Source organism: Stegostoma tigrinum, chromosome 17 (genome assembly GCF_030684315.1).
Source record: "Stegostoma tigrinum isolate sSteTig4 chromosome 17, sSteTig4.hap1, whole genome shotgun sequence".
In the NCBI taxonomy this organism is placed as follows: domain Eukaryota; kingdom Metazoa; phylum Chordata; class Chondrichthyes; order Orectolobiformes; family Stegostomatidae; genus Stegostoma; species Stegostoma tigrinum.
In genome coordinates, this window is record NC_081370.1 from 52,533,402 (window position 1) to 52,559,904 (window position 26,503).

General features: G+C 42.9%; 1 protein-coding gene across 1 annotated transcript; it reads left to right on the forward strand.

Moving 5' to 3' along the window:
• The first annotated feature begins 14,354 nt into the window (after positions 1 to 14,354).
• On the forward strand, positions 14,355 to 17,596 carry fibinb (fin bud initiation factor b). The gene has a single exon (XM_048546075.2). It carries the CDS (start codon positions 14,856 to 14,858, stop codon positions 15,537 to 15,539), a length of 684 nt encoding a protein of 227 aa, XP_048402032.1. The 5' UTR covers positions 14,355 to 14,855; the 3' UTR covers positions 15,540 to 17,596.
• The last annotated feature ends 8,907 nt before the right edge of the window (positions 17,597 to 26,503 follow it).

Sequence of the window (26,503 nt, forward strand, 5' to 3'; positions counted from 1 at the left end):
ATTATCATTGAAAACAAATGAACATGTTCAGTGAATGAGTACCAAAGTCAGACACAAGTCTAACTGTGAAACTATTCTCACATAGCAGTTAAATGAAAGAAACATCTGCTCTATATGAATACAGTCTATTGACATAAAATGTGGAATACAAACACGAGTGCTCATCTAAAATTCCTTTCTCCAATGTCTTAGAGGTGGCATAACTCTGTTTGCTGAACCTTGGTTAATACTTTCACTAAGATAGTGGAGGGAGATACCAAAGTGTGGAGCTGGATGAACACAGCAGGCCAAGCAGCATCTCAGGAGCACAAAAGCTGACGTTTCGGGCCTAGACCCTTCATCAGAAAGGGGGATGGGGAGAGGGAACTGCAATAAATAGGGAGAGAGAGGGAGGCGGACCGAAGATGGAGAGAAAAGAAGATTGGTGGAGAGGAGAGTATAGGTGAGGAGGTAGGGAGGGGATGGGTCAGTCCAGGGAAGACGGACAGGTCAAGGAGGTGGGATGAGGTTAGTAGGTAGGAGATGGAGGTGCGGCTTGGGGTGGGAGGAAGGGATGGGTGAGAGGAAGAACAGGTTAGGGAAGCGGAGACAGGCTGGGCTGGTTTTGGGATGTAGTGGGGGGAGGGATTGAGAGGGACAGACTTGGGGTGGGACGGGGGGAGAGAGAGAGGGACAGACTGGGGGTGGGACAGGAGAGAGAGAGAGAGAGAGAGAGAGAGAGAGAGAGAGAGAGAGAGAGAGAGAGAGACATACCGGGGGTGGGACAGGAGAGAGAGACAGACAGACTGGGGATGGGACAGGAGAGAGAGAGAGATAGACAGACTGGGGGTGGGACAGGAGAGAGAGACAGACAGACTGGGGATGGGGAAGGCGAGAGAGAGAGAGAGAGTCCCCTTCCCCCACTGCATCCCAAAACCAGCCCAGTTCTTCCCCTCCCCCCACTGCATCACAAATCCAGCCCAGCCTGTCCCCACCTCCCTAACCTGATCTTCCTCTCACCCATCCCTTCCTCCCACCTCAGGCCACACCTCCATTTCCTACCTACCGCCTCATCCCGCCTCCTTGATCTGTCCGTCTTCCCTGGGCTGACCTATCCCCTCCGTACCTCCTCACCTATACTCTGCTCTCTACCTATCTTCTTTTCTCTCCATCTTCGGTCCGCCTCCCCCTCTCTCCCTATTTATTCCAGCTCTCTCTCCCCATCCCCCTTTCTGATGAAGGGTCTAGGCCCAAAACGTCAGCTTTTGTGCTCCTGAGATGCTGCTGGGCCTGCTGTGTTCATCCAGCTCCACACTTTGTTATCTTGGGTTCTCCAGCATCTGCAGATCCCATTATCACTAGTGGAGGGAGATATTTTGGATTAACACATTAGCTGATGGAATGCTAATATTTCAAAGAGCTTTAGGTTGTGTTTTCTTTAGGAATTTTTTTTCCTTGTGTAATTAGGCAGTGCATTAAAATAGGGAAAACGGTGTACGAATGTAACACCGATCTATTGCTCATTACAAATGTTCTGCCTGCCAAAAAAAGGTCAAAGTTTACAGCTTCAGATGTTGTACTTATCATATAAAGTTTTGGACAGAAGAATTGTTAGAAAATAACATTTCACACAGCATAATTAGCACTGGTTATCAAAGTAGCAAGCCAGTTAAAATGGCTATCAAGCTATTACAGAATTCAATTGTATAAATGAAGAGACAGGTGAAATGACTGCCAGAGCTGTTGAAATAATCAGTGTGGTCATTTGGGTCCCAGAGGCCATGGGCTTACAGGCAAGGGGAAAACTTAATTAGGAGGAGTGGTGGTGTCCCAGAACCTTCCCACCTGCACATGAATTAAATTCTGTCTCTGCAGGTCTAAGATCCCACCTTCCTAACCCGCTACCAATTGAGGACCTTAAGAAACTAATTAATGACCACTTAAAAGCCTATTCATACCTGGGCTACAATTATCTCAACTCCAGATGGAATAAAGAAAACAGTCCTCCTGAATCACTGGTAACCAATAAAATAATGTGTGACCAATAAAATAACACAAAGAACAATGGGTGCTGGATGTCTGAAACAAACAAAACATAAATTGCCAGAGAAACTGAGCAGGTCTGACAATATCTGTGGAGAGGGAAACAGATTTAACTTTTGGACTCAAAATATCAGCTCTGCTTTCTCTCCACAAATGCTGCTAGCCCTTTTGAGTTTCTCCAGCAATTTCAGTTTATTGCTAATGTCTGGTAGTCTGTGCATTGAATAGGGGTAGACAGAACCACGGATCCGCATTAATTTGTGCATGATCAGGCGACTTGGCTGCTGAGAGCCATCCCGTTATTCTTGTTTTCAGTTCCCTATTTCCCATCTTCCCACAATCACCAATCTCAGAAACCCTCTGATCGACCACCCAGTCCACTTCTCCCACGTGATCCATGGGATGTTGAGTCCCCTCTCACAGCAACCTCAGCTCAGAATTAAAGTCTGTAAGACTGCTAAATGAGACATACTGTTCCAACTCAACCTGTATATTTCAAAATGGAGGACCAGTCCTACAGGCAGCATTCCCTCTAACTTTTAATATTCTGCACAAACCTCCAAAGTTCACGCATGGCAGCAACCTTCAGACCCATAAATCAAAGCTGTGATCCGGTCAGCATGCTGATCACCATGCACTGAACATCAGAACAGGCATGGCTTAGACAAAACATCAACAACATATACGACATAGGTAGCTTACATAAGGTGGAGAAAGCTAGGGTCAAGCTCAGCTCCAGAGGATTACAGGCAGGCGAGGAAGTAGCTCAAAAATGGTCTGAGGAGAGCCAGGAGGGGGCACGAGAAAGGCTTGGCAGAACGAATTAGGGAAAACACAAAGGCATTTTACACTTATGTGAGGAATAAGAGAATGGTCAAAGAAAGAGTGGGCCGATCAGGGATAGCATAGGGAACTTGTGTGTGGAGTCTGAGGAGGTAGGGGAAGCCCTAAATGAGTTTTTTGCTTCTGTCTTTACGAAAGAAACCAACTTTGTAGTGAATGAAACCTTTGAAGAGCAGGTGTGCATGCTGGAATGGATAGAGATAGAGGAAGCTGATGTGCTGAAAATTTTGTCAAACATTAAGATTGACAAGTCGCCAGGCCCTGACCAGATTTTTCCTCGGCTGCTTTGGGAAACGAGAAATGCAATTGCTTCGCCACTTGCGAAGATTTTTGCATCCTCGCTCTCCACTGGAGTCATACCTGAGGACTGGAGAGAGGCAAATGTAACTCCTCTCTTCAAGAAAGGAAATAGGGAAATCCCCGGCAATTACAGACCAGTAAGTCTCATGTCTGTCGTCTGCAAGGTGTTAGAAAGGATTCTGAGGGATAGGATTTATGACCATCTGGAAGAGCATGGCTTGATCAAATGCAGTCAACACGGCTTTGTGAGGGGCAGGTCATGCCTCACAAACCTTATCGAGTTCTTTGAGGATGTGACTAGAAAAGTTGATGAGGGTCGAGCTGTGGATGTGGTGTATATGGACTTCAGTAAGGCATTTGATAAGGTTCCCCATGGTAGGCTCATTCAGAAGGTCAGGAGGAATGGGATACAGGGGAACTTAGCTGCCTGGATACAGAATTGGCTGGCCAACAGAAGACAGCGAGTGGTAGTAGAAGGAAAATATTCTGCCTGGAAGTCAGTGGTGAGTGGGGTTCCACAGGGCTCTGTCCTTGGGCCTCTACTGTTTGTAATTTTTATTAATGACTTGGATGAGGGGATTGAAGGATGGGTCAGCAAGTTTGCAGACGACACAAAGGTCGGAGGTGTCGTTGACAGTATAGAGGGCTGTTGTAGGCTGCAGTGGGACATTGACAGGATGCAGAGATGGGCTGAGAGGTGGCAGATGGAGTTCAACCTGGATAAATGCGAGGTGATGCATTTTGGAAGGTCAAATTTGAAAGCTGAGTACAGGATTAAGGATGGGATTCTTGGCAGTGTGGAGGGAGGAACAGAGGGATCTTGGCGTGCAGATACATAGACCCCTTAAAATGGCCACCCAAGTGGACAGGGTTGTTAAGAAAGCATATGGTGTTTTGGCTTTCATTAACAGGGGGATTGAGTTTAAGAGTCGTGAGATCTTGTTGCAGCTCTGTAAAACTTTGGTTAGACCGCACTTGGAATAATGCGTCCAGTTCTGGTCGCCCTATTATAGGAAAGATGTGGATGCTTTGGAGAGGGTTCAGAGGAGGTTTACCAGGATGCTGCCTGGACTGGAGGGCTTATCTTATGAAGAGAGGTTGACTGAGCTCGGTCTCTTTTCATTGGAGAAAAGGAGGAGGAGAGGGGACCTAATTGAGGTATACAAGATAATGAGAGGCATAGATAGAGTTGATAGCCAGAGACTATTTCCCAGGGCAGAAATGGCTAGCACGAGGGGTCATAGTTTTAAGCTGTTTGGAGGAAAGTATAGAGGGGATGTCAGAGGCGGGTACTTTACACAGAGAGTTGTGAGAGCATGGAATGCATTGCCAGCAGCAGTTGTGGAAGCAAGGTCATTGGGGTCATTTAAGAGACTGCTGGACGTGCATATGATCACAGAAATTTGAGGGTGCATACATGAGGATCAATGGTCGGCACAACATTGCGGGATGAAGGGCCTATTCTGTGCTGTACTGTTTTATGTTCTATGTTCTATGTTCTATATACATTTATTTCCAAGCATTGATGCTTTCTTCCTTGTGGGTATTGCTGTAAAGCCTGTCAGATTGAAGCTGTATCTGAGCAGGATCTCTGCTTCTGCGGACTTGACTTCCAGGCTAGTTGAAAGGTACTAGAAAAGGATATTCTCAGAAACACAACATTGGAACTACAAATGCTGTCATCCTGAGAAAGGACAACAGGTTATGCCCCAGTGAGGTGTTACTAGCCCCAGGACAGTGCTTCAGCAATCCTAGAATTCTGTTGGAATTGCTCTGAGAATCTGTAACTCCCTTGCACATTGATAACTACTGCTCTTGATGGCAGCAGTCTGAGACTGCATGGAAGCAAGCTGATTTTGCATGGTAACAAACTGAGATCTCAATAAGAGCTTCACCTGCTCAGACGTTAGTTGGCTACTGCTTCTACTGCAATTGGAAGCTGAAAAACAAGCCATCAGATTTTACACCATGGCTGGCTTCACAAATGCTCCAGTGAAGTTACCACCACTTCCACACTGGAAAATATAGGCACCTAATTCTGCTGAAAATCTTACACCAAGTTGATTTCAGGCTTGTGTGATATCCATACTTCTTCATTGTGATAACAGGCCTGCCATTCCAACAAACATACACGCCAACCTCTAAGATCACCTACTTCCACCTCCGTAACATAACCGTTAGCTCATGTGCTGTTGAAACCCTCTTTCAAGTCTTTATTACCTCCAGGCTCAGCTGGCTGGTCCTAGCTTATACCTGCCTTGAACCTGGCATCACCCAAACCTCACTTTCCCATGAATTAATTCACAGCAAGTTCTCAATATTACTGACCTATGTGGGTTGCCAATCAAGCAAACTTTTAATCCATGTTTCAAATACTCCCTATCTTTGAAATCTCTTCCAACTCCACAACTTCTGAGATATCTGCACTACTCTAATTATGGCCTCTTTTGCTTGGCCAATTATAATGATTCTGTAATTGGTGGCCATACCTTCAATTTCTTAGTCAAGATGCTCCACATTCTCTTCCTATACTTCTCCCTCCCTCTACCTCAATTTAAGACACTTCTTAAAAGCTACACTTTTGGTCTCCTGACCTAATGTTTCTTTATGTGGCTTAGAATCATAGAGCTCCTACCGCGGAGATACAGGCCATTCGGCTCATCTATCCTGCACCAACCCTCTGAAGAACATCCAACCAGACCTACCTTCCCACCCTATCCCTGAATTTGCAATGGCCAATCCACCTAACCTACATATCCCTGGATACTATGGACAATTTAGCGCGGCCAATCTACCTAACCCACACACTTTTGGACTGCGGGAGGAAACCTGGAGCACCCAGTGGAAACCCATTCGGACAAAAGAAGAATGTGCAAACTCCACACAGACAGTCCTCCAAGGTTGGAATTAAACCTGGGTCCCTGGCGCTGTGATGTTCATTGTGTCATATTTTGTTTTGATATTTGAGACACATCATTGCATTAAGTGCATTATTTAAATGTATTTTATTGTTACACAATTAGCATTGATACAAAATCAAAGCCACTTGATACTGGTCTGAACTGTATGGTGCAACTGGCACTGGCATAATTGTACTGCAGTGCTAATTGTGGGAGCAGCAGCAGCTTCTGAGAGTCAGCGTGTAAATTAATTTTGGATAATGCGTGTAAATAAAGGGTGACTTGATGTTGGGATAATGGAGTTATTTTAGTGGGTAGAAGATGAAATATGAAGGTAAACTAGATAGTAATATAAAAGAAGATTGCAAGAATTTTTTTCAAATAAATAACAGTCAGAGAGACAAGAGTGGACATTGGACCAATAGAAAATAAGGCGACAGAAGTAGAAATGTGGAACAAAGAAATGGCTAAGGAAATAAATGGGTCCTTTGCATCAGTTTTCACAGTGGAAGACACTGGTAGCATACCAAAACTTCAAGAGAGTCAGGAGGCAGAGGTCAGCATAGTGGCCATCATTAAAAAGAAGGGGAAGCTGAAAGACCTGGAAGTGAATAAAGCATCCAAGCTACTGGACTCCACTCCACAATTCTGAAGGTGATGGCTGAGGAGATTATTAGTGATGATCTTTTAATGATCACTGGAGTCAGGGAGGATCCCAAAGGACTGGAAAATGGTTAATATAACACCCCTGTTTAAGAATAGAGGGAAGCAGAGACAGGAAATTATAGGATGGTTAGCCTGACTTTAGTCACTGGTAAACTTTTACAGTTCATTATTAAAAATAAGATTGAAAAAGACTTTGAAGTGCATGGTAAAATGGGACTGAGTCATCACAGCTCCATCAAGGGGATGTCATGCCTTACAAAATCTGTTGGAATTTTTTGAGAAGATAATGAGCAAGTTCGATGAAGGAGAAGCAGTAGACATGAGCAATTTGGATTTCCAGAAGGTCTTTGAAAAGGAACTGCACAGGAGGCTGGTGTTAGAGAACTGGCTGACTGGCAAAAGGAAGGGTGTGGGGATAAAGGGGACTTTTTCAGAATGGCAGCCAGTGGCTAGTAGAATTTTGTGGGGGTCTGTGTTTAGACACCTGCTATTCATGCGAGGCATTAACAATCCGGATGAAGGAAACTGAGGGCATTTTTGCTTAGTTTGTATATGACATAAGGATGGTCGGAGGGACAAGGCAGCATTGAGGAAGTGGGGAAGCTGCAGAAGGACTGGGACAGGCTAGGAGAGTGGGAAAGAAATGACAGATGGGATACATTGTGAAAAGTGTGAGGTTATGCATTTTGGTAGGAAGAATCAAGGCGTAGACTATTTTCTAAATGGGGAAAGCTTTCAGAAATCTGATCCACAAAGGGACTTCAGAGTACTAATTCATGATTCTGTTAAGGTTAATGTACAGGTTCAGTTGGCAGTTAGTAAGGCAAATGCAATGTTAATACATATTTCAAGAAAGACCAGAATGCAAGCACAGGGCTGTACCTCTGAGGTTGTATAAGGTTCTGGTCAGACTACATTTGGAATATTGTGAGCAGTTTTGGACCTGTATTTAAGAGGTCCAGAAGAGGTGTACGAGCATAATACCAGGAAAGAAGGGCTTGTCACATAAGGAGAGGATGAGTACTCTTGGCCTGCATTCGTTGGAGATTAGAAAGATGAAGGATGAAACTTACAGAATACTGAGATGCCTGGACAAAGTAGACATAGAGAAGATATTTCCTGTACAAGATACTAGGACTCCAGAGCACTCAGAGAGGGATTGACCCTTAAGAATGGAGATGAGGAGGAATTTCTTCAGTCAGAAGGCAGTGAATCTATGGACCGCATTAACGCAGAAAGTGATGGAGGCCCAGTCATTGAGTGTCTTTATGACAGATATAGCTAGGTTCTTGATTAGTAATGGCATCAGGGGCTATGGGCAGAAGGCAGGAAAATGGGTTTGAGACACATATCAGTCATGGTGGAATGGCAGATGAGACTCAATGGGCTAATGGCATAATTCTGCTCCTAAATCTTGTGGTCTGATGGTTTTAGATGTTTACAGCGCAGAGGAAAACCATTCATCCCATCATGTCCATGCCAGTTAACAAATGCTTACACTAATACCATGTTCCATCTCTTGGCACATAGCCCTAGAGCCTAGAGCATTACAAGTGAATATCAAAATACTGCTTAAATGTTACAAGAATTTCTGTCTCAACCACCCCTTCTGGCAGTGAATTCTTGTGTTCTACCACCCTCTGAGCAGAAATATTTCTCCTCAACTCTCCTCTTAGTCTTTTACCTCTTACTTTGAATCCATACCCCTGGTTACTTCGTACACTTCCCTTAATATCACTTTCTGTGGCTCAGAATCAGGTTTTGTTTTAAACTGCTCCTGTGCTGCCTCTCAGGTCACTTTGTAATTTTAAGGTTGCTATATAAATGCAAGATGTTGTAGTTGTTTGATTAGAGTTTTTTTTAAATTTATCATTTGCGTCCAAGTACTAACCTGTTTTTCCCAAACAAACATTCAACTGAGGTCCTCTCTCTCTCTTCATCTCCCTATCCTACCACACTTCCCAGCACCCCCACTTCCAGCACACCCCCTCCAGTGAACAGAAAGTACCCTGTGGCACTATTCAAAGATACTCAAAGAGCTTTCCTTGTACTCTGCCCAAAACCCTTGCTTCACTTTACACCACTAAGTCACCATGTCTGTGTGCAATTTGGTTTTTGCTTTTGACAATGAAACAACAGTGACTGCACTTTAGATGTTGTCAAATCCTTTGGAACATCTTGAAATAGTGAAAATTATGAGAAAGAAATCCAGATTCTTTCATTTCTATTTCATCAACTGTGATTCTTCCATATCTGTATTCAGCCACTGCCCCTCTCCCTGACAGTTTTGGATGAATCCCGGCTGTTTCCGCTGTGCACTGCCTAAACACTCTTCCATGTATTTTGGATTTTATTTTCATATAGAGTCATACAGCATGGAAACAGACCGTTCGGTCCAACCAGTCCATGCCGACTATAATCCCAAACTAGAGTAATCCCACCAGCCTGTGGTTGGTCCATATCCCTCCAAACATTTCTTATTCATGTACTTGTCCAAATGTCTTTTAAATGTTGCAACTGTATCACATCCACCACCCCCTCTGGAAGTTCATTCCACATATGAACTATTCTTTGTGTAAAAGGGTAGCCCTGCATGTGCTTTTTTAAAAAAAATCTTTCCCCACTCATCTTAAAAATATGGCCTCGACCTTGAAATTCCCAAACCTATGGAAAAGACATATGCCATTCAACTGATTTATATCCGTCATGATTTCATAAACCTGTATCAGGTAGTAACTATATTTGTGTTACCCTCCAACGCTCGAGATCTTCGAAAATATTTATTATTCTCTGGTTGTTTTTTTATCTGGACTTAGGAACATGGAACATCAAACAGAGAACAGTACAGCATACTACAGGCCCTTTGGCCCACAATGTTGTGTTGATTATTATCCTACTAAGATCAATCTACCTTGCAAGCCCTACATTTAACTATCCTCCATGAGCCTATCCAAGAGTCGCTTAAAAGTCTCTAAAGTATCTAACTCCACTACCACTGCCGGCAGCACATTCCACATGGCGACCACTCTCTGTGTGAAGAATCTACCTCTGACATCTCCCTTGTACCCTCGTAGTAGTTATTTCCGCCACAATTTCACAAAACTCTACATGCCCTAATTTTCAGGCAAATTTTTGCTAATGACTATCCTTTGCTCTAATTATACTTGTGTCTGTCTAAACCAGTCTTCAATCTCTCTTATTCACCTAGTAAAAATCTCACCTGTAACCTCATTCTGTAACTGGGCAATATCTTTCATAAATCACAGCCAGAAGTGTTTGTATATCTAATATTCACACCGCTTCTTTCCACTTCTTGATCAGCCATTGGTTCTTCTGCATTAGTTCTGGCTTTTTCTATCAACAAACTTTATTCAGCTGTATGTGAAGTTCAAACTAAAAAAACACAGCTTAGACTGCAAATGTGAGATTGGAAGAATCTGCACACATTCATCGATCTATAAATCTACACATTTCAAAGGCTGAGCCTTTAGATCTCTCTGCCCTTTGTTCTTTGTCTCTAATCCATAATGAATGGAATTAGCAAAATTGCAACATTATTTGTATCATGATGTGTTGTGGTTATACATCCAAATTGTCTTCCAAATAAAAACTCTGTATTCAGTATAATTAAAATGAATTTGTTATTTATAAATACATCATACAAACACCAAATTCTTGCCTATTTAAAATTTCCCAGTGTTTCTGAATCAATTAAATTTGGGGTGCTCAATTGTGAATTGTTTGAGAACACATCTGTGTTTCATGACAACTTAGCACATTATGAAAGTATTTCTTTTTTTATAAGGGTGGACTCACACAGGGATTGGTAAATATGTGTATGTACAGCCAGGCAATATGCTGTTTTTGTCTGCTTACTGCCTCAAACTGTACTTTACTTGCCCTAGAAAAGAACACCCATCGTGAAAATGTATGCGGATAAAGAACAATCAGGGGATCTGCACCCTCACAGTATTCAAATTAAATATGGGCTGGTTTAAGTGAAGTGATTAAGCATGAAGGATTCTCCAAATAGTTTTATAACCAGATCTGAAAACAATCTGAAATTTTACTCCATGAAGGCTGAAATCTAAGTGATACAATGCTGTCTCATCCAGGGCACTTACAATACTCTATTCTACATTCTCTGGCCTTGGGCACAGGTTTGTAGTGCAACTTGAATGTGGCTGCCAAGCAAGAACAAGTCTATAGCTATGCTCAAGTTGCAACATAAACACACTCTGAGGCTTCAAGAAGAAATGCTAGAAATGAATAAGCTTGGGGCTTACTTTTTTTAACCAGTGCTTTAGGCTTATAATGTTAAGAACTAGTATATAGCAGACTGTCCATACACATTTCTGACACATAATGAGGTTTTTCCTTTGTGGCTCAGTTTAAAGAAATCAGTGTCCTCATCAATGGTTTAAAAATTACTGGAAGCAATAAATAAATGTTGCCTAGTAAAATAAAATCGTTTAAAAATTATAGTGATCTTTGTCTCACAGCAATATTAGCATTCATTGCCACTGAATTGACCTTGAGAACATGGTCATGGGCCTCCTTCTTGAATCACTGCAATTTGTGTGGTGAGAAAGTTTCAACAATGCTGATAAGGATCAATTTGTAGAGTTTTAATTTTGGAATGATGAGAAATATTCAGATCAGGAGGGTGTGTGATTTGGAAGGAAACATGGATGTGCTGGACCTTCATGCACCTGTTGTTTTCACTGCTAGAATAGTGTGAACTGTCCCCTATGGCTATGGCATACGTGCTTCTTAAATACTGGGTTTAAGTTCCTTTCCAGAACTTCATACAAAAGCAAATCAAGAGCAGTATTAGGTCTTATCCCCTCACTCTCCTTACACCGTTCAATGTAAAACTGGGGTTGCATATGGGCACAGACTGTTTCAGTACCAGAGTCATTGAGAATGGAGCCTAACATTGTGTAAGGAGCTTACCTTTTTTTTTATAAACCTATTTTTACATAAACTTATTTTTCTAATCAACCTATTCAGAGATGTTATTACATACCTCTGCAGCAGATGGAACTTAAACCTGGGCCTCCATATCTAAGGATAATGCACTACCATTGCACCACAGGACAGCACATTTCTAACCTAATGCGGATATGCTCATTTGAAGCAGTTGAAAATACTTGCCATTACCTTGAGGAGTTGAGGGCTTTTGTGACACAGTGGTAGTTGTCCCTACCTCTGATCCAGGAGGCCTGGGTTCAAGGCCCACCTGGATAGGGGGGGGAGAGAAGATGGACAGGTTGTGTTAGGTCAAGGAGGCACATGAGAGGGAGTTTTGGACTTGGGAATGAGCGCAGGGGTGGGGAGATTTTAAAACTGGTGAATTCTATGTTAAGGCCATGGGGCTGTAGGCTCGCCAAGCGGAATATGAGGTGTTGCTCTTTCAGTTAGCGTGCGGCCATCATTGTGGCACTGTAGGAGGTCCAGGATTGACAAGTCATCAAGGGAATGGGAGGGTGAGTTGAAGTGATTGGCGACAGGAAGGTGTCAATTGTCGAATATAGAGCGCAGACCCTTTGGAAATGTGCAATAATTTGGTTTTGAGTCTCCGAACTATTTCTCTTTTTGTGATTTCAATTGTTTCCAAAAAGACACATAAAACGTGAAGGTTGAAAGAAAGAGCAGTATTAGGTCTTATCCCCTCACTCTCTTTACACCATTAATTGTTTTTTTTTTAAATTAGGGTCAATATTACATAAACTCACCTTTCAATGTGCATTAGATGCACGTTTTGCAACAAACACGGAAAGTGCTGGAGAAACGAAATACACCAAGAAGCTTCAGTGGAAAGGGCGAGTTAACATTTCGAGTCCAGTATGACTCTCTTTGCCTTTATTTATTACACATTGCTGCAATCTACTTTAGCCGTTGCCTGCCAACTTAGCTGGCTGCAGTACAGGAAACACCCAGGTAGCTGATAATAAAATGTGAGGCTGGATGAACACAGCAGGCCAAGCAGCATCTCAGGAGCACAAAAGCTGACGTTTCGGGCCCAGACCCTTCATCAGAGAGGGGGATGGGGAGAGGGAACTGGAATAAATAGGGAGAGAGGGGGAGGCGGACCGAAGATGGAGAGAAAAGAAGGTAGGTGGAGAGAGTATAGGTGGGGAGGTAGGGAGGGGATAGGTCAGTCCAGGGAAGATGGACAGGTCAAGGAGGTGGGATGAGGTTAGTAGGTAGGAGATGGGGGTGCGGCTTGGGGTGGGAGGAAGGGATGGGTGAGAGGAAGAACAGGTTAGGGAGGCAGAGACAGGCTGGGTTGGTTTTGGGATGCAGTGGGTGGGGGGGAAGAGCTGGGCTGGCTGTGTGGTGCAGTGGGGGGAGTTCGTCCCCTCCCCCCACTGCACCACACAACCAGCCCAGCTCTTCCCCCCCACCCACTGCATCCCAAAACCAGTCCAGCCTGTCTCTGCCTCCCTAACCTGTTCTTCCTCTCACCCATCCCTTCCTCCCACCCCAAGCCGCACCTCCAGCTCCTACCTACTAACCTCATCCCACCTCCTTGACCTGTCCGTCTTCCCTGGACTGACCTATCCCCTCCCTACCTCCCCACCTATACTCTCTCCACCTATCTTCTTTTCTCTCCATCTTCGGTCCGCCTCCCCCTCTCTCCCTATTTATTCCAGAACCCTCACCCCATCCCCCTCTCTGATGAAGGGTCTGGGCCCGAAACGTCAGCTTTTGTGCTCCTGAGATGCTGCTGGGCCTGCTGTGTTCATTCAGCCTCACATTTCATTATCTTGGAATTCTCCAGCATCTGCAGTTCCCATTATCTCTGATACTATTTTAACCCAGGTAGCTGAGGTGCCTCTGATACTGATTCTAGAGTTGATGCAAACATTTTTTAAAATAAAACAGGACATATTGAATATAGTCAATTGAGGAAAAAAAAGGTGAGTTATGGTTTGACCTTGTCGGAAAACAAATTGGGGTTATACTGAAACCACAGTTCCTCGTTTCGCGTCTTCGATGCTAACTTATAATAATTAGCATTTTAAAAAAGAAATAAGTTCTAAGGGTCACTGGACCCGAAACGTTAACTCTGATTTCTCTCCACAGAAGCTGTCAGACCTGCTGAGCATTTCCAGCAATTTCTCTTTTTGTTTCTGATTTACTGCATCCGCAGTTCTTTCGGTTTTTATTAAGTAATAGGACTTATTACTGCTGTGGGTCAGTTTCAGTATCTGTGATCCGTACATTTATTGCAGTGAAACTGGACCTCGAACCGTACAGAAGGAACAAAATAGCTCGAAATCTCCACTATGTGAATGATAGCGTCACAAAAACAATGATGAAGTTGGTTTGGGAAAGGGGAGGCTTGAAGTAAAAAGTGGAGTTGCTCAATGAGCAGGAATCGTGGCTACAGTGAATCCCTTTAATACACTACCATAGGCTTGTTTTGATTTTGTTCGGGAGAGTAAAACTTTCAGCACTGAACAAGCGATAGATTCATTGATGGCACTACGGAGGAGGTCAGCTCAGTCAAACTGACCCGTTAGCAATCGGTGTCCGAAATGAGCAGAGATTTATTTTGGAAGTGGGAAAGGGGCTGTTTTCTGATGTTTTAAGTCACGCCCCTAGTTCAAGTGAGGGGGTCCGGTCAGAGAAAGGAAGCTCTAAAATTTCGCAAGGATCCCGGTGACTAGAGAGTGGGTGAAGTTTTAAAAGGCGCAAAGTAGGTTTTGTCAACACGTACAGAAAACAATATTTAACAAAGTTTCTTTACGAAGCAGCATTTTTTTTTCTTCAAAAGCAAAGACGAGGGGTTTAGTGGGGACCCATGTAACTGGCGCTATAACTGTCTCCCAGTTCTGAGAGAGAGAGAGAGGACACGTCGCTGGCTCGTGTCCTCTCAAAAGCCAGATGTTGCTCTGTTCAAGGCGCCTGCCAAAGGACTGTCATCTAAGCTTTCCATATTCTCCCTGATTTGACGACTGAGCAGACACACTTGTTGGAAACTGAGAGAGACGTGGAAACCAGAGCGAAAAAAAAGCTCAACTCAAATTACACCTTACGGCGGGGTTGCAGAGGAATCATTGGTCGGAGATGGGAGCGGAGACTTGACGGGGATGTTCCGCTGGGGGTCCCACAATGGGGAAAGAAAAAGTCTATGTTTCCAAAAGAGTGGCTGCTTCTGCCCGGCGAGTTGATTTGAAGATGTTGACTCTGCGAGTATTCTACGCCAGTCTGCTGTGTTCCCTAACTCAGGGCTACTTCACAGGGCCCTTGCACCCGGAGATGTCCAATGGCACTTTTCACCATTACTTCGTGCCGGACGGTGACTACGAAGAGAACGACGACCCCGAAAAGTGCCAGATGCTTTTCCGCGTCTCGGACGAGCGACGTTGCGGGATGGAAGCCGACCTGCAGACCTTCCTAAAGCAGGAGATGCTCACCATCCAGCGGCAAGTGGAGGACGCGGCCAGGGTGCTGGACGGAGTCGGCAGAAGCATCGCCCATGACCTGGACGGCGAGGACAGCTACGGCAATTACCTGCGCCGGGAGACCAGCCAGATCGGGGAGGCGTTCTCGCACTCGGACCGCTCTCTGGTCGAGCTGGAGCTGAAGTTCCGCCAGAGCCAAGAAAGCGAGCTGGGGGAAGTGAACAAGATCAACGACGAGGTGCTGCACATGTTGTACCACACCAGGCAGATCCTGAGGGAGACGCTGGAGATCTCGTCGGGTTTGAGCGATAAGCACGAACTCCTTACCCTGATCGTCAGAAGTCACGGTACAAGGCTCAGCAGACTGAAGAACGATTTCATGAAGAGCTGAGATCTGACTGAGCCACGCTGGGCCGACGTCCCCATGTCTCTGTCACCCTCCTGACCCCGAGCATAATAACATGCAATTTACTTCTGCAGCATATTTATTCAATTCGATTGGTGTAATGTGAGATTTGGGCAACGTGTGTCCATAGCGTCCCCCCACTGCTCACTTTCTATTGAATATAAACTAACATTGCTTTCTGACATCGATAACCGTGACCCAGCTTTCTAATCAAAGGCAGGATTTTGCCTCCTTGTTACCCTGTAGATTTTACAATTTGTCAACCGTTCACTGTTGTACATGTTCTCGGTTCTTTAAATATATACTGATCTCTTTCGCCTCAAATACAGCAGGCAGGTACAAAATATTTTAATACGAGACAAAGAGAGAGAGAGTGTGAAAATTTCGCCGTGATGGAAGAACCCAGCGCTCGGGGTTGAGGGTTGTGGGCGTTAAGTCAGCCGGTGTAGATGTCTATTGTTTGAAGTGTGTATAAATGGGCTTTTTTTGCAGTCTGGAACCTTAATTCAATTGGCCGTGAGGAAGGGAGGGAGAAAGTCTAAAACGGACGAACAAATCGAAACAAAACACCCGGGCGCTGAGTCTGAGTAACAGCTCTCTTTTACTTCCCACCGTTGGAACACACGGGTCATATCCAGCAACTACATGCCCCATCGCTCGATTACAGCAAACTGACAGCTTTTTGATTGATGAGTTCCCTTTAAAGTCTGGATTTGGCACCAGTTTCCGTCCAAGTGGTTAAAAAAATGCCCCGATTCCAGTTAATAAGTTTACTTTCTGAATGTGTCTTGTGGTTTGCTGTTTTGAAGTGAGCTACAGGAATTATTTTTATAAAGCTTACTTTTTTTCTCTCTCTCGCCCGGACGCCGTGTTAAACCTGCAGCTGCCGAATAAGCGTTTGAAAGCGTGTATTGTCTGGAGTAGTTGCGAAGGCGGAATTGAGCAGTAACGTACTGGAAGCGGAGATATTGACACGCTGTGGCTGGCGCAGTGATTGAGCCCTCCTCCGGGGTGACCCAGACTGTGGGGGTCTGTGGCGCTGGTGGGGGTTGGGGGTCGGTGGTGTGGTGAGGATCGGCACAACATGGAGGGAATTTGCCAAGCCTTCAGTAACCATTCTACGGACAATCCAAAAAAAAACACCCTTACAATTTAACGATTTAATCCTGAATTAGAGCGGAAATAACGTTTCTTTGGCGCAACAATTTGGGTTTTATTTGACGATTAGCTCACGATGCCCCTTCTGATTTGCCCTTATCTGGATCTATTCTTCTTCCACAGCAGTATAGCTCGGGTTCTTTTTCTTTAAAACGCAGTCTAGGTGTAAAAATGGAGGCTAAACCATAAATTCTGAGGAAGTGTCAGCGAACTCAAAACGTTAACTCTGATTTCTCTTCACAGATACTGCTGGACCTGATGAGCTTTTCCAGCAATCTGTGTTGCTAAACCATAAATTCAGCTTGGAGTTGTTAAGATGGGTTTTAATTAAAAGTCTTCCCTGTAGGCTGACTATTTAGTGTGGCATTTGTAGCAGAGCTAGCGTTTTATGACATCTTTAAAGATGGTCAAGGTTTTTCACCAGAAGACTCCCAAAGACTGCAGTTAACGCGGTTTTTGCTTTGCCTTCGTGTGACATGTTTTCGGCGCACATCAACCCACACACACGCGCGCACGAAGTGCCGGATCATTTAGGAGTCTGGTTTTAATCTGCTTCTTCCACACAACGAAGCCACATGACAGCGAGAGGCTTCTCTCACGTGGCTTGGGCTTCTTACCAAGTGGAAACTACTTTGGTGGATGCTGCTTTAGAAGGTGCTCATGAATTATTTCACCGTTATAAAGGGGCAGACACCAGCTTTCATATCCTTCTAACATTAATAAATGGCGGCTATCTGTGTTCAGGCAGTTCATCCCTTTCAGCCGGTAGGGTACAAATTGGAGGACGCCGTACCTATTCAGATGTTAGCGACTGTGTAACAGTGTTTTTAAAGCGACCAGACTGCGTTATTAGTGATAATGGGAACTGCAGATGATGGAGAATCCAAGACAACGAAATGTGAAGCTGGATGAACACAGCAGGCCCAGCAGCATCTCAGGAGCACAAAAGCTGACGTTTCGGGCCTAGACCCTTCATCTCTCTGATGAAGGGTCTAGGCCCGAAACGTCAGCTTTTGTGCTCCTGAGATGCTGCTGGGCCTGCTGTGTTCATCCAGCCTCACATTTCGTTGTCTGCGTTATTAGTCACGCAGTCAGTGAAACCCGCCAGTAAAATGACAGCAGTGAAGACGTACTCTGTCTATCATATCAGATGAGTGCGACCCGCTTATTTTGTCTGTGTTTTGTAACGTCAAAAAGAGAAAATACTATTTTTATGAAGTGTCCGCCCGAGCACTTCATAAAAGTGCCAAGTCGGTGTTGGGCCTAAGCCTTCCGAGAGAGAGAGGCTCGGTCCACCACATATCGAACTAAGGTCTGTTCCCGCTGTGGAGTCCATGAATATTCCAAACTGTGAAAGCAGTTGCGAAGACATCAGTAGCCATGTTCGCATTTTTAGTTCGAAAATAATGGTTACCCCGCTCTGCTCCTTGACCATCTAAAGATAACCTACAAAGATTATATGAATTTGGATCGCTCATTGCTAATCTATGTATAAATGGTCTACAATGTCAAGGCAGAGCCCACTTCTCCCTCCAAAGGAGTTGAAGAAATGTTCAAATGTCATTTTTCTCCCTCAAAACAGGTAATTGTGGTTGCCTTCACTGTTAGCTTGGTTATCCTCCAGGGCACAGCTGTGACGCTGTGGGACACCATGAAACTGAACACGACAAGTCGACACAATTTGTACCAGTTTCAGGTTCTCTTGTTTCTTTTTCGACATATGTTTCGGGGAAGTGGGGGAACAAAGAAATACGCAGGAAAGGAAGGGCCAAGGGATGTCCACTAGGGCCGTGGTGAGATCCGCAGCTGATGCCACTTTCAGTGGGCGAGAAATGGTTCATTTTGGAGGACAGCAATGCCTAGCAAAGCTAGGCCTTCTGGCTGTACAGTAGGCATCAACATTTCTGTGCCTTGCATGGAGAACACAAAGAACTTGCGTTGTACTGCATTTTATATCACTAGTACCAACCTATTTCAGTGAACCAAAGTTACATCAGCGAACTCACAAATGTTTCTTGATTCAGGATAGCTCAGGAAGGGTAAAGACTACTTCCGTGTTAAACATAGCTTATTCTGCATAATGAAAAGAGAAATACAGTAGAACTGCAGGCGAAGGTTGATTGTCCGAACTCAATTGTACAAATTAAAATATACAAGTTCTCATTGTTAAAAAATAAAACTACCACGCACAGAAGGATCTGCAGCAACGTTTGCTATAAAGGTATCTCTCCCAGCAGTTCCCTGCTTCTATCGTGCAACAAAGCCCTACAATTCCGTTCACCAAATGCGATCACGTTTGTCAGGCTGTTGCCCTGCAGAATTGGCCAAATTCGAAGTAGTCTTCGGGTGTGCAAACTCAAAATATTTGTCCGGAATCTTTGAGACTTTTGATGTGGAGGTTGTTGACTTTAGGGTTTAATGTAACAGAATATTTTTGACAATTGGATTTATTCGAAACGACATCACTCCGGTCCAATCAGAAAAGGGCTGTCTTGCTCAATTTTTAGTCAACAAGCAAAATAATTTGGCGAGCAAGGTGCAGAATTCTAGAGGCGACACCGCTGTGGCAACAGTTCGCTCCTGGTATAGTCACTGAAATTACCAGTGATGTGTTTCTTCTCCATTAGCCAACTTTCTTAGTTACTGGGACTAACGAGGTATATATACGCCCTATAATAAAAGCAAGTGCTGGAGAAACTCAGCATGTCTGATAGCATCTGTGGAGAGTGAAACAGAGTTAACACTTGATTGCTTCTACTCTGGAGCCAAGCTTTGTCACTTCCTTACAAGTATTTTCACTCTCTTTGCTTTCTGTTCTGTAAAGTCTTTGACAGACAATCTTCCCCGTCTTCTAATCTTCCCTTCTGTTCCACTCACTCCTCCAATCTTTTTCTACAGCATAAAACCGATCACTTTTCGACCTCTGTCTTTAGTTTGGAAGAAGATATGTTGGACGCAAAATGTTAACTCCGCTTTCTCTCTCAGATACTGCCAGATTCTGCTGAATATTTCCAGTGCTTTCTATTCTCTATTCCAGATGTTCAGCGCCCGCTTTTGTTTTAAGGGTTTATATATATTTCCCTATTCAATAGCTGTGAAGTCTCACAAAAGTATTTACTTTGTAAATGTTATTTCATATGACGTATCCCAAAGTTGGGATAAAAATGGAACATTTGTGTAAAAAGTTATTTTTTTGATACATATTTAAACTGCAAATGTAACGGTTTCAGTGGTAGAGTACATGCATTTCTAAGGCCGCTGTATTACGTGCAAACGTTTAACGTATTATACAGAATCAAAGTTAACACATCAGGACAATTGTGAAATGCCATTTGTGACTTATTTGCACCGCCCAGTGTTCAAAGCCGCCAACTGATTTCAATGTTAAATGCAGCAGTTAAATATTATTTTCTTGGTTGAATAAACGTGAAATAAGATTTGAGCGGGCTATTTCAATCCCTAAACTATCTGTATCATAATTTAACCTAATTTTAAAAGCTTTGTCAAATATCTACTTGAGTTGTTAAATTGTAATATTGGGCTGTCGACCCCTGGGATCATAAAAAACGGAATAAAATATAGATCCGGATCCAATTTCGTGGAAGGCAAGATAATTAGCGTGAAAATAGTTAGCAATGTATCAGTGTATTGTGCGAGTTTCGACTATATTTTTCAAGGAAATATTCTGTTGGATTTGATAAAAATAATCAGTGTATTAAACTTCACTCATGAGGAAAGTCTTCCACTTCTCAGCATGGCTCAGTCCCTCCTATTTTGCCTCTTGGTATGAAAGTCATGATTTGAGCATTAAAGCAGGATTTAATCACTTAATCTGGGTTCATACCCTCAGTGTACTACAGAGGCTGTGCCATGCTCAACAAATGCCACTTTTTTAGTTGAATGTCCATTCAGATAGATGTCTTAAAACTTTGGCACAAAATGAAACCCAGAAGTATTCATGTGAAGTAAGCAAGGATGGCACTTGAGAAGGTCGTTGTGAGCTGCCTTCTAAGTTGCTGCATTCTGTGTAGCCAACATACACTCAGTTTAAAATGTTAAAAATGGGGCTTGCAGGATTTTACTCAGTAGTCGTGAAGAAATTTCAATATACTTCCAAGTCAGAATGGTGTGTGATTTGTAGAACTTGCAGTTGGTGGAATTCCTATGCATCTTGCTGTTCTAAGTCGTTGAGGGTACAAATTTGAAAGGTGCTGCTCGAGGATTCTTGGCATCTTGTGGACAATACATATTGTTGCCACTATAGTGGAAGGATTGATGTGTGTGCCAATCAAATTGGCTGCTTAATTTTGGATGGTATTGAGCTACTTTAGAGATACTCAGCTGAGTAAATGGAGAGTATTTCAATCAAAATCTTGGCTTCTGTCTCGGATTTGGGGATACTTGAGGTGGGTTGTTCAGGCAGAATTCCCAACTGCTGACCTCCTGTGGCAAGCACATTACTTATAGTTGTTTTGATCAATCTGTTTAGATATGTTATGTTACACATTGATGGAGGGTGGGAATTGAACCTAGGCCTTGACTTTAAGGTAGAGCAGTCTTTATATGGCTTTTCTAGTTAAGTTTCTGACCAATGGTAACTCTCAGGATGTTGATAACTGAGGGTTTAGTAATGAAAATGCCACTAGATTTCTCTGGTAGTGTTTAAATTCACTCTTTTTGGAGCGTGTCAGTTTGCCACTTCATTCACATGAACATTATTCATCCCTTATCAGCCCAAACCTGAATGTTGTCCAAGTCTTGTTGCATGGAAGCAACAACCTTATTTGAAGATTTTCAAATGGAATTGAACACCATGAAATCCCCATTTCAGACTTTGTGATGGAGGGAAGTCAATACTGCCACACATGAAACTAGACAGGATAGTTTGCTGAGTAATTCTACACTTGGCTCTTGTGGTGCGGTGGCCTTGTTCCCGACTTTGAGGTAGGACGCCTGGATTTGAGCCCCATTGGTGTGTAACAACATCTCTGAACAGAATGATCAGGAAAATATCAAGAAAGTCTGCAGTGAGGTTGTACAGCTGAGATGATTCAGCTGTAAGACTACAATGGTTTTTCTTTGCACAGGGTAAACCTCTAAGCAGTAGTGAGTTTTTCTTCTGATTCCAATGATTTTAATTCCTTTAGGGCTCCTTAATGTGCACTTGGTGAAATATAGGTTTGATATCAAGGCAGTTGTCATCACTGCTGAAACTCAGCTCTTCTGTCTAAGTTTGGAGTGAGGCTGTAATTAGGTCAGGTGCCAAATGACGCCAATTGAATCCAAATCAAACATCAGTCAGCAATTAACATTGAATAAGTGCTGCTTGATATCACTAAAGACGAAGACTTTCAACTTTTGCTAGTGATTGGGAGTAAATCAGCTGATTGATTAGAACATAGAATATAGAACATTACAGCACAGTACAGGCCTTCGGCCCTCGATGTTGTGCTGACCTGTCATACCGATCTCAAACCCATCTAACCTACACTATTCCATGTACGTCCATATGCTTATCCAATGAAGACTTAAATGTACCTAAAGTTGGTGAATCTACTACCATTGCAGGCAAAGCGTTCCATTCGCTTACTACTCTCTGAGTAAAGAAACTACCTCTGACATCTGTCCTATATCGTTCACCCCTCAATTTAAAGCTATGCCCCCTCGTGCTCACCATCACCACCCTAGGAAAAAGGCTCTCCCTATCCACCCTATCTAACCCTCTGATTATTTTACATGTCTCAATTAAGTCACCTCTCAACCTTCTTCTCTCTAATGAAAACAGCCTGAAGTCCCTCAGCCTTTCCTCGTAAGAGCTTCCCTCCATACCAGGCAACATCCTAGTAAATCTCCTCTGCACCCTTTCCAAAGCTTCCACATCCTTCTTATAATGCGGTGACCAGAACTGTACACAATACTCCAAGTGCGGCCGCACCAGAGTTTTGTACAGCTTCACCATAACCTCTTGGTTCCGGAACTCGATCCCTCTATTAATAAAAGCTAAAACACTGTATGCCTTCTTAACAGCCCTGTCAACCTGGGTGGCAACTTTCAAGGATCTGTGTACATGGACACTGAGATCTCTCTGCTCATCTACACTACTAAGAATCTTACCATTAGCCCTGTACTTTGCCTTCCGGTTACTCCTACCAAAGTGCATCACCTCACACTTGTCTGCATTAAACTCCATTTGCCACCTCTCAGCCCAGCTCTGCAGCTTATCTATGTCTCTCTGCAACCTACAGCATCCTTCGTCACTGTCCACAACTCCACCGACCTTAGTGTCGTCTGCAACAGAATTTGTTTTGCATTTTGTGGACAAGAAATATTTGTGCAATTTTCTGTTGTTGGGTTGATGCTGTAGCTGTACTGGAACTGTTTAGTTCAGGTTTAAGCGAGTTTGAAGTGCAAACCTTTCGCACTACAGCCAAAATTTTGTTGGGACCCATAGTGTTTTTTTTTGTAGTTCACTTTCAGTTATGATATCACATAGAGTGAATCAAATTGGATGAAAATTTGATCCTAGGATGAGAAGAACTGAATCACCCACTAAGCCCCACTGGCTGAAAATGGTTGTATTCGTGTTGTTTGATCTGATCTGTTTGATGTAAGAATATTTAGCATTGTTCACAGCATGCTGAATCTACCATTTAGAAGTCACATAATCCAGTGCTCTAGCTTTATTGGGCTGATGAGTAATCTTTAGACCTGACAAGCTATGCTGCTCTCCTCACTGAACCACGACTTGTCCTCTGTTTTGATGGTTGCAGTGGAGTGAGGGACGTGCAAGGTCATAAGATTTACAGATTCTGGTTAAATACACTTCTTTTGGTTTACAAGCCTCCACTGCCTCATCAATGTTAATTCTGAGTCTATATTTCTGCTCTCAATCTACCCCATTTAACACACTGGCACTCCCACGTAACAAGATGGAGGATGTTGTCACTATGAAGGTGCATCTTTGTTACTATATTGATTGCTCACTAGTCACTCCTACCAATACTGTCATAGATAGGTACAAGTGCACAAGTACGAGGTCAAATAGAGGATTTCTCCTTCGTGTGCATTTTCTCACTACTTAGTGCAGTGAGGCAGAAATTTGCGTCTAGATTGGGTGAGAAATAATGCCAATCCCGATGATACAATATTGAAGTCTACCCATCCAAAACATATGGTCTTTCTCAGTGCTTCTTCCAAATGATATGCATCACCAACGAGTCCTCATTCATCAGTTAGGGAGGGAAGCAGTTGAACATCAACAAGAGATTTCCTTTTGTTTTGACCTGATGCCATAAGACTTTACATGGTCCACAGTCAATGCTGATAATTCTCAGTGCTAATTCCTTCCACTGTTTACTACTGCACTACTGCTACCAAATGTGTGATATTGGTGCAGATTTGCATATTAGTCTAAAGTTATGATTCAATGAGTATCACTAACTGAAGCTTGTTGGAATCTGTGGAAAGCTGTCCTCATTTTGGCAAGATAGATTAATGAGGATTATGCAGGGTTCACTGGACTGAACATGTCTTTGTTGGTCCCACTGCGACATTAATGCTGGTGGCCTGCTTTTATTCTTATCTAACTATTTTGCAGTAGTTCAGAAAAACTAAGTGCCTTGTCAAGACACTTCAAAGATCAATTTATACATTGCTGTATATCTAGAGTCAAATGTAGGCCAGATTAGATGGAAATTGCAGATTTCTTACTGTAAAGGGCATTAATGAGCCAAATGAATTTTATGACAATCAATTGTTTTGTTGTCTCCATTTCCATTAAAAATGTATTTAACTGAATTTAAATTCTACCAGCAGCTATAATGGGATATGTTTCTGCTACATTAATCTCGACTTTTGGATTACGAATGCCATGCCAGACCACTATGTTACCCGTTGTGTAAAGTTAATACTCCACTAACTGCACTAAAATAGATTAGCTGTCTGTTTACAGGTATTTTGATGTTGCTTGTATGATTGTGGTGTGTAGAAATTGGCTGCTGCATTTGATTGCAAATCAACAACAATTGGCTAGGTGGCAATTTTTGGGATGTGATAGCTACTGCATCAATAGACTCTCTTTCTCACTGTGCAACTGGCTAACTATTCTGTAAAAATCAGTAATGCTAATTTGGAAAGTAATATTTTTATTTGATCATAGCAATTAGGAATTCCAGTGTTAAACAAAGAGAAATTAAGAAGTCTAAAGGGGGACATGATGGCCTAATGGTATTATTGCTGAACTGTTAATCCAGAGACCCAGATAATGTTCAAAGGACCTGGATTCAAATCCAGTCATGGCAGCTGATGGAATTTGAATTTGATTTTAAAAATCTGGAATTAAGAGTTTAATGATGATCATGAATCCATTATCATTTGTCAGAAAAACCTATCTGGTTCACTGATATCCTTTGGGAAAGGATACTGTCATCCTTACCCAGCCTGGACTTTCTGTGACTCCAGACCCATAGGAATGTTGTTGACTCTTAACTGCGCTCTGGGATTTAGGGACTGACAATAAATGCTGCCTAGCCAGCAACACCCTCATCCTGTGAGTAAATGAAGAAAAAAAAAACAAGTTGCATTCTGCTCATATATAAGGTATCTATGTGGGAGGTGATGGTCTAGCAGTATTATCACTGGACTGTTAATTGAGGCATCTAGGCAAAGTTCTGGGGACCTAGGTTGAAATTCTGCCTCTGGAGATTAGGAATTTGAATTCAATAAAAATCTGAAATAATCATCCAATGCAGGAAACTTTTGCCGATTGTCAGGAAAAGCCTCCCTGGTTCACTAATATTCTTTAAGGGAGGAAACTGCCATCCTTGCCTGTTCTGACCTCCATGTGGCTCCAGATCCACAGCAACGTGGTTAATTCTTATCTGCTGTCTAGGCAATTAAGAATGGGGAAAAAATGCATGCCTAGGCAACAATGCCCTGTCCCATGAATGAATAAAATAAATATAAATGCTACATAAGGGGAAGTCAGTAGGGGTCTCTCCCTTGACCACTGATTAATAATTTTTGCTGTAAAAGTAAATGTATTGAGACACAGGATGAGAACAGACTCAAACTTGGCTTTGACGGATTTAAGGGTAGCTGTTCTAATGACTATAATAGCTCAACTAAAACAAAGAACTGTAGAAGCTAGATCTTATACTGTAATGGCTATCTAGGAGATATATTAGAGGGCAAGAGTTATTACATTTATTCTCAACGGGAGATGATGGTGTAGTGGTAATATCATTGACCTCGCAAAGCCAAGGCATATGCTTCGCTCACTATGAGGTCACATCTCACCAAAGCAGTTGGAATTTAAATTCAACTAATTTTAAAAATTCTGGTGCTGAAATGATGGTGACCATAAAATGATCACAAACTGTTGCCAAGAGCCATCATGTTTCTTAATATACTTTTGGGAAGGGAATCAGTAATTGATGCTTGAACTAGCCTATGTGTCACTACTTTCCGAGAGTGATGTAGTTGAGTAATCATTGCTTGAAAGGATTCAAGCAAATGCAACTGAGAAAAAAAAGAGGGAAAAGGTTGTGGCTATCATGATGATTAAAATATGAAATTATTAAGATGTAATCAGTATTTAGCATTGTAAATGTACTGCTACTGCTGAATTGGTTTATATCTGTCATTTGAAAGAACTGGGTGTTGATAATTCTGAACTATGCTCTGAAACTGTCACCCAAATGTTTCCTTCTTAATTATGAAGTGTGTACATTTTAGTAAAAATGTTCATATAGCTCGTAATATCGCAGTGCAGAACTGGGCTGTACCAACTT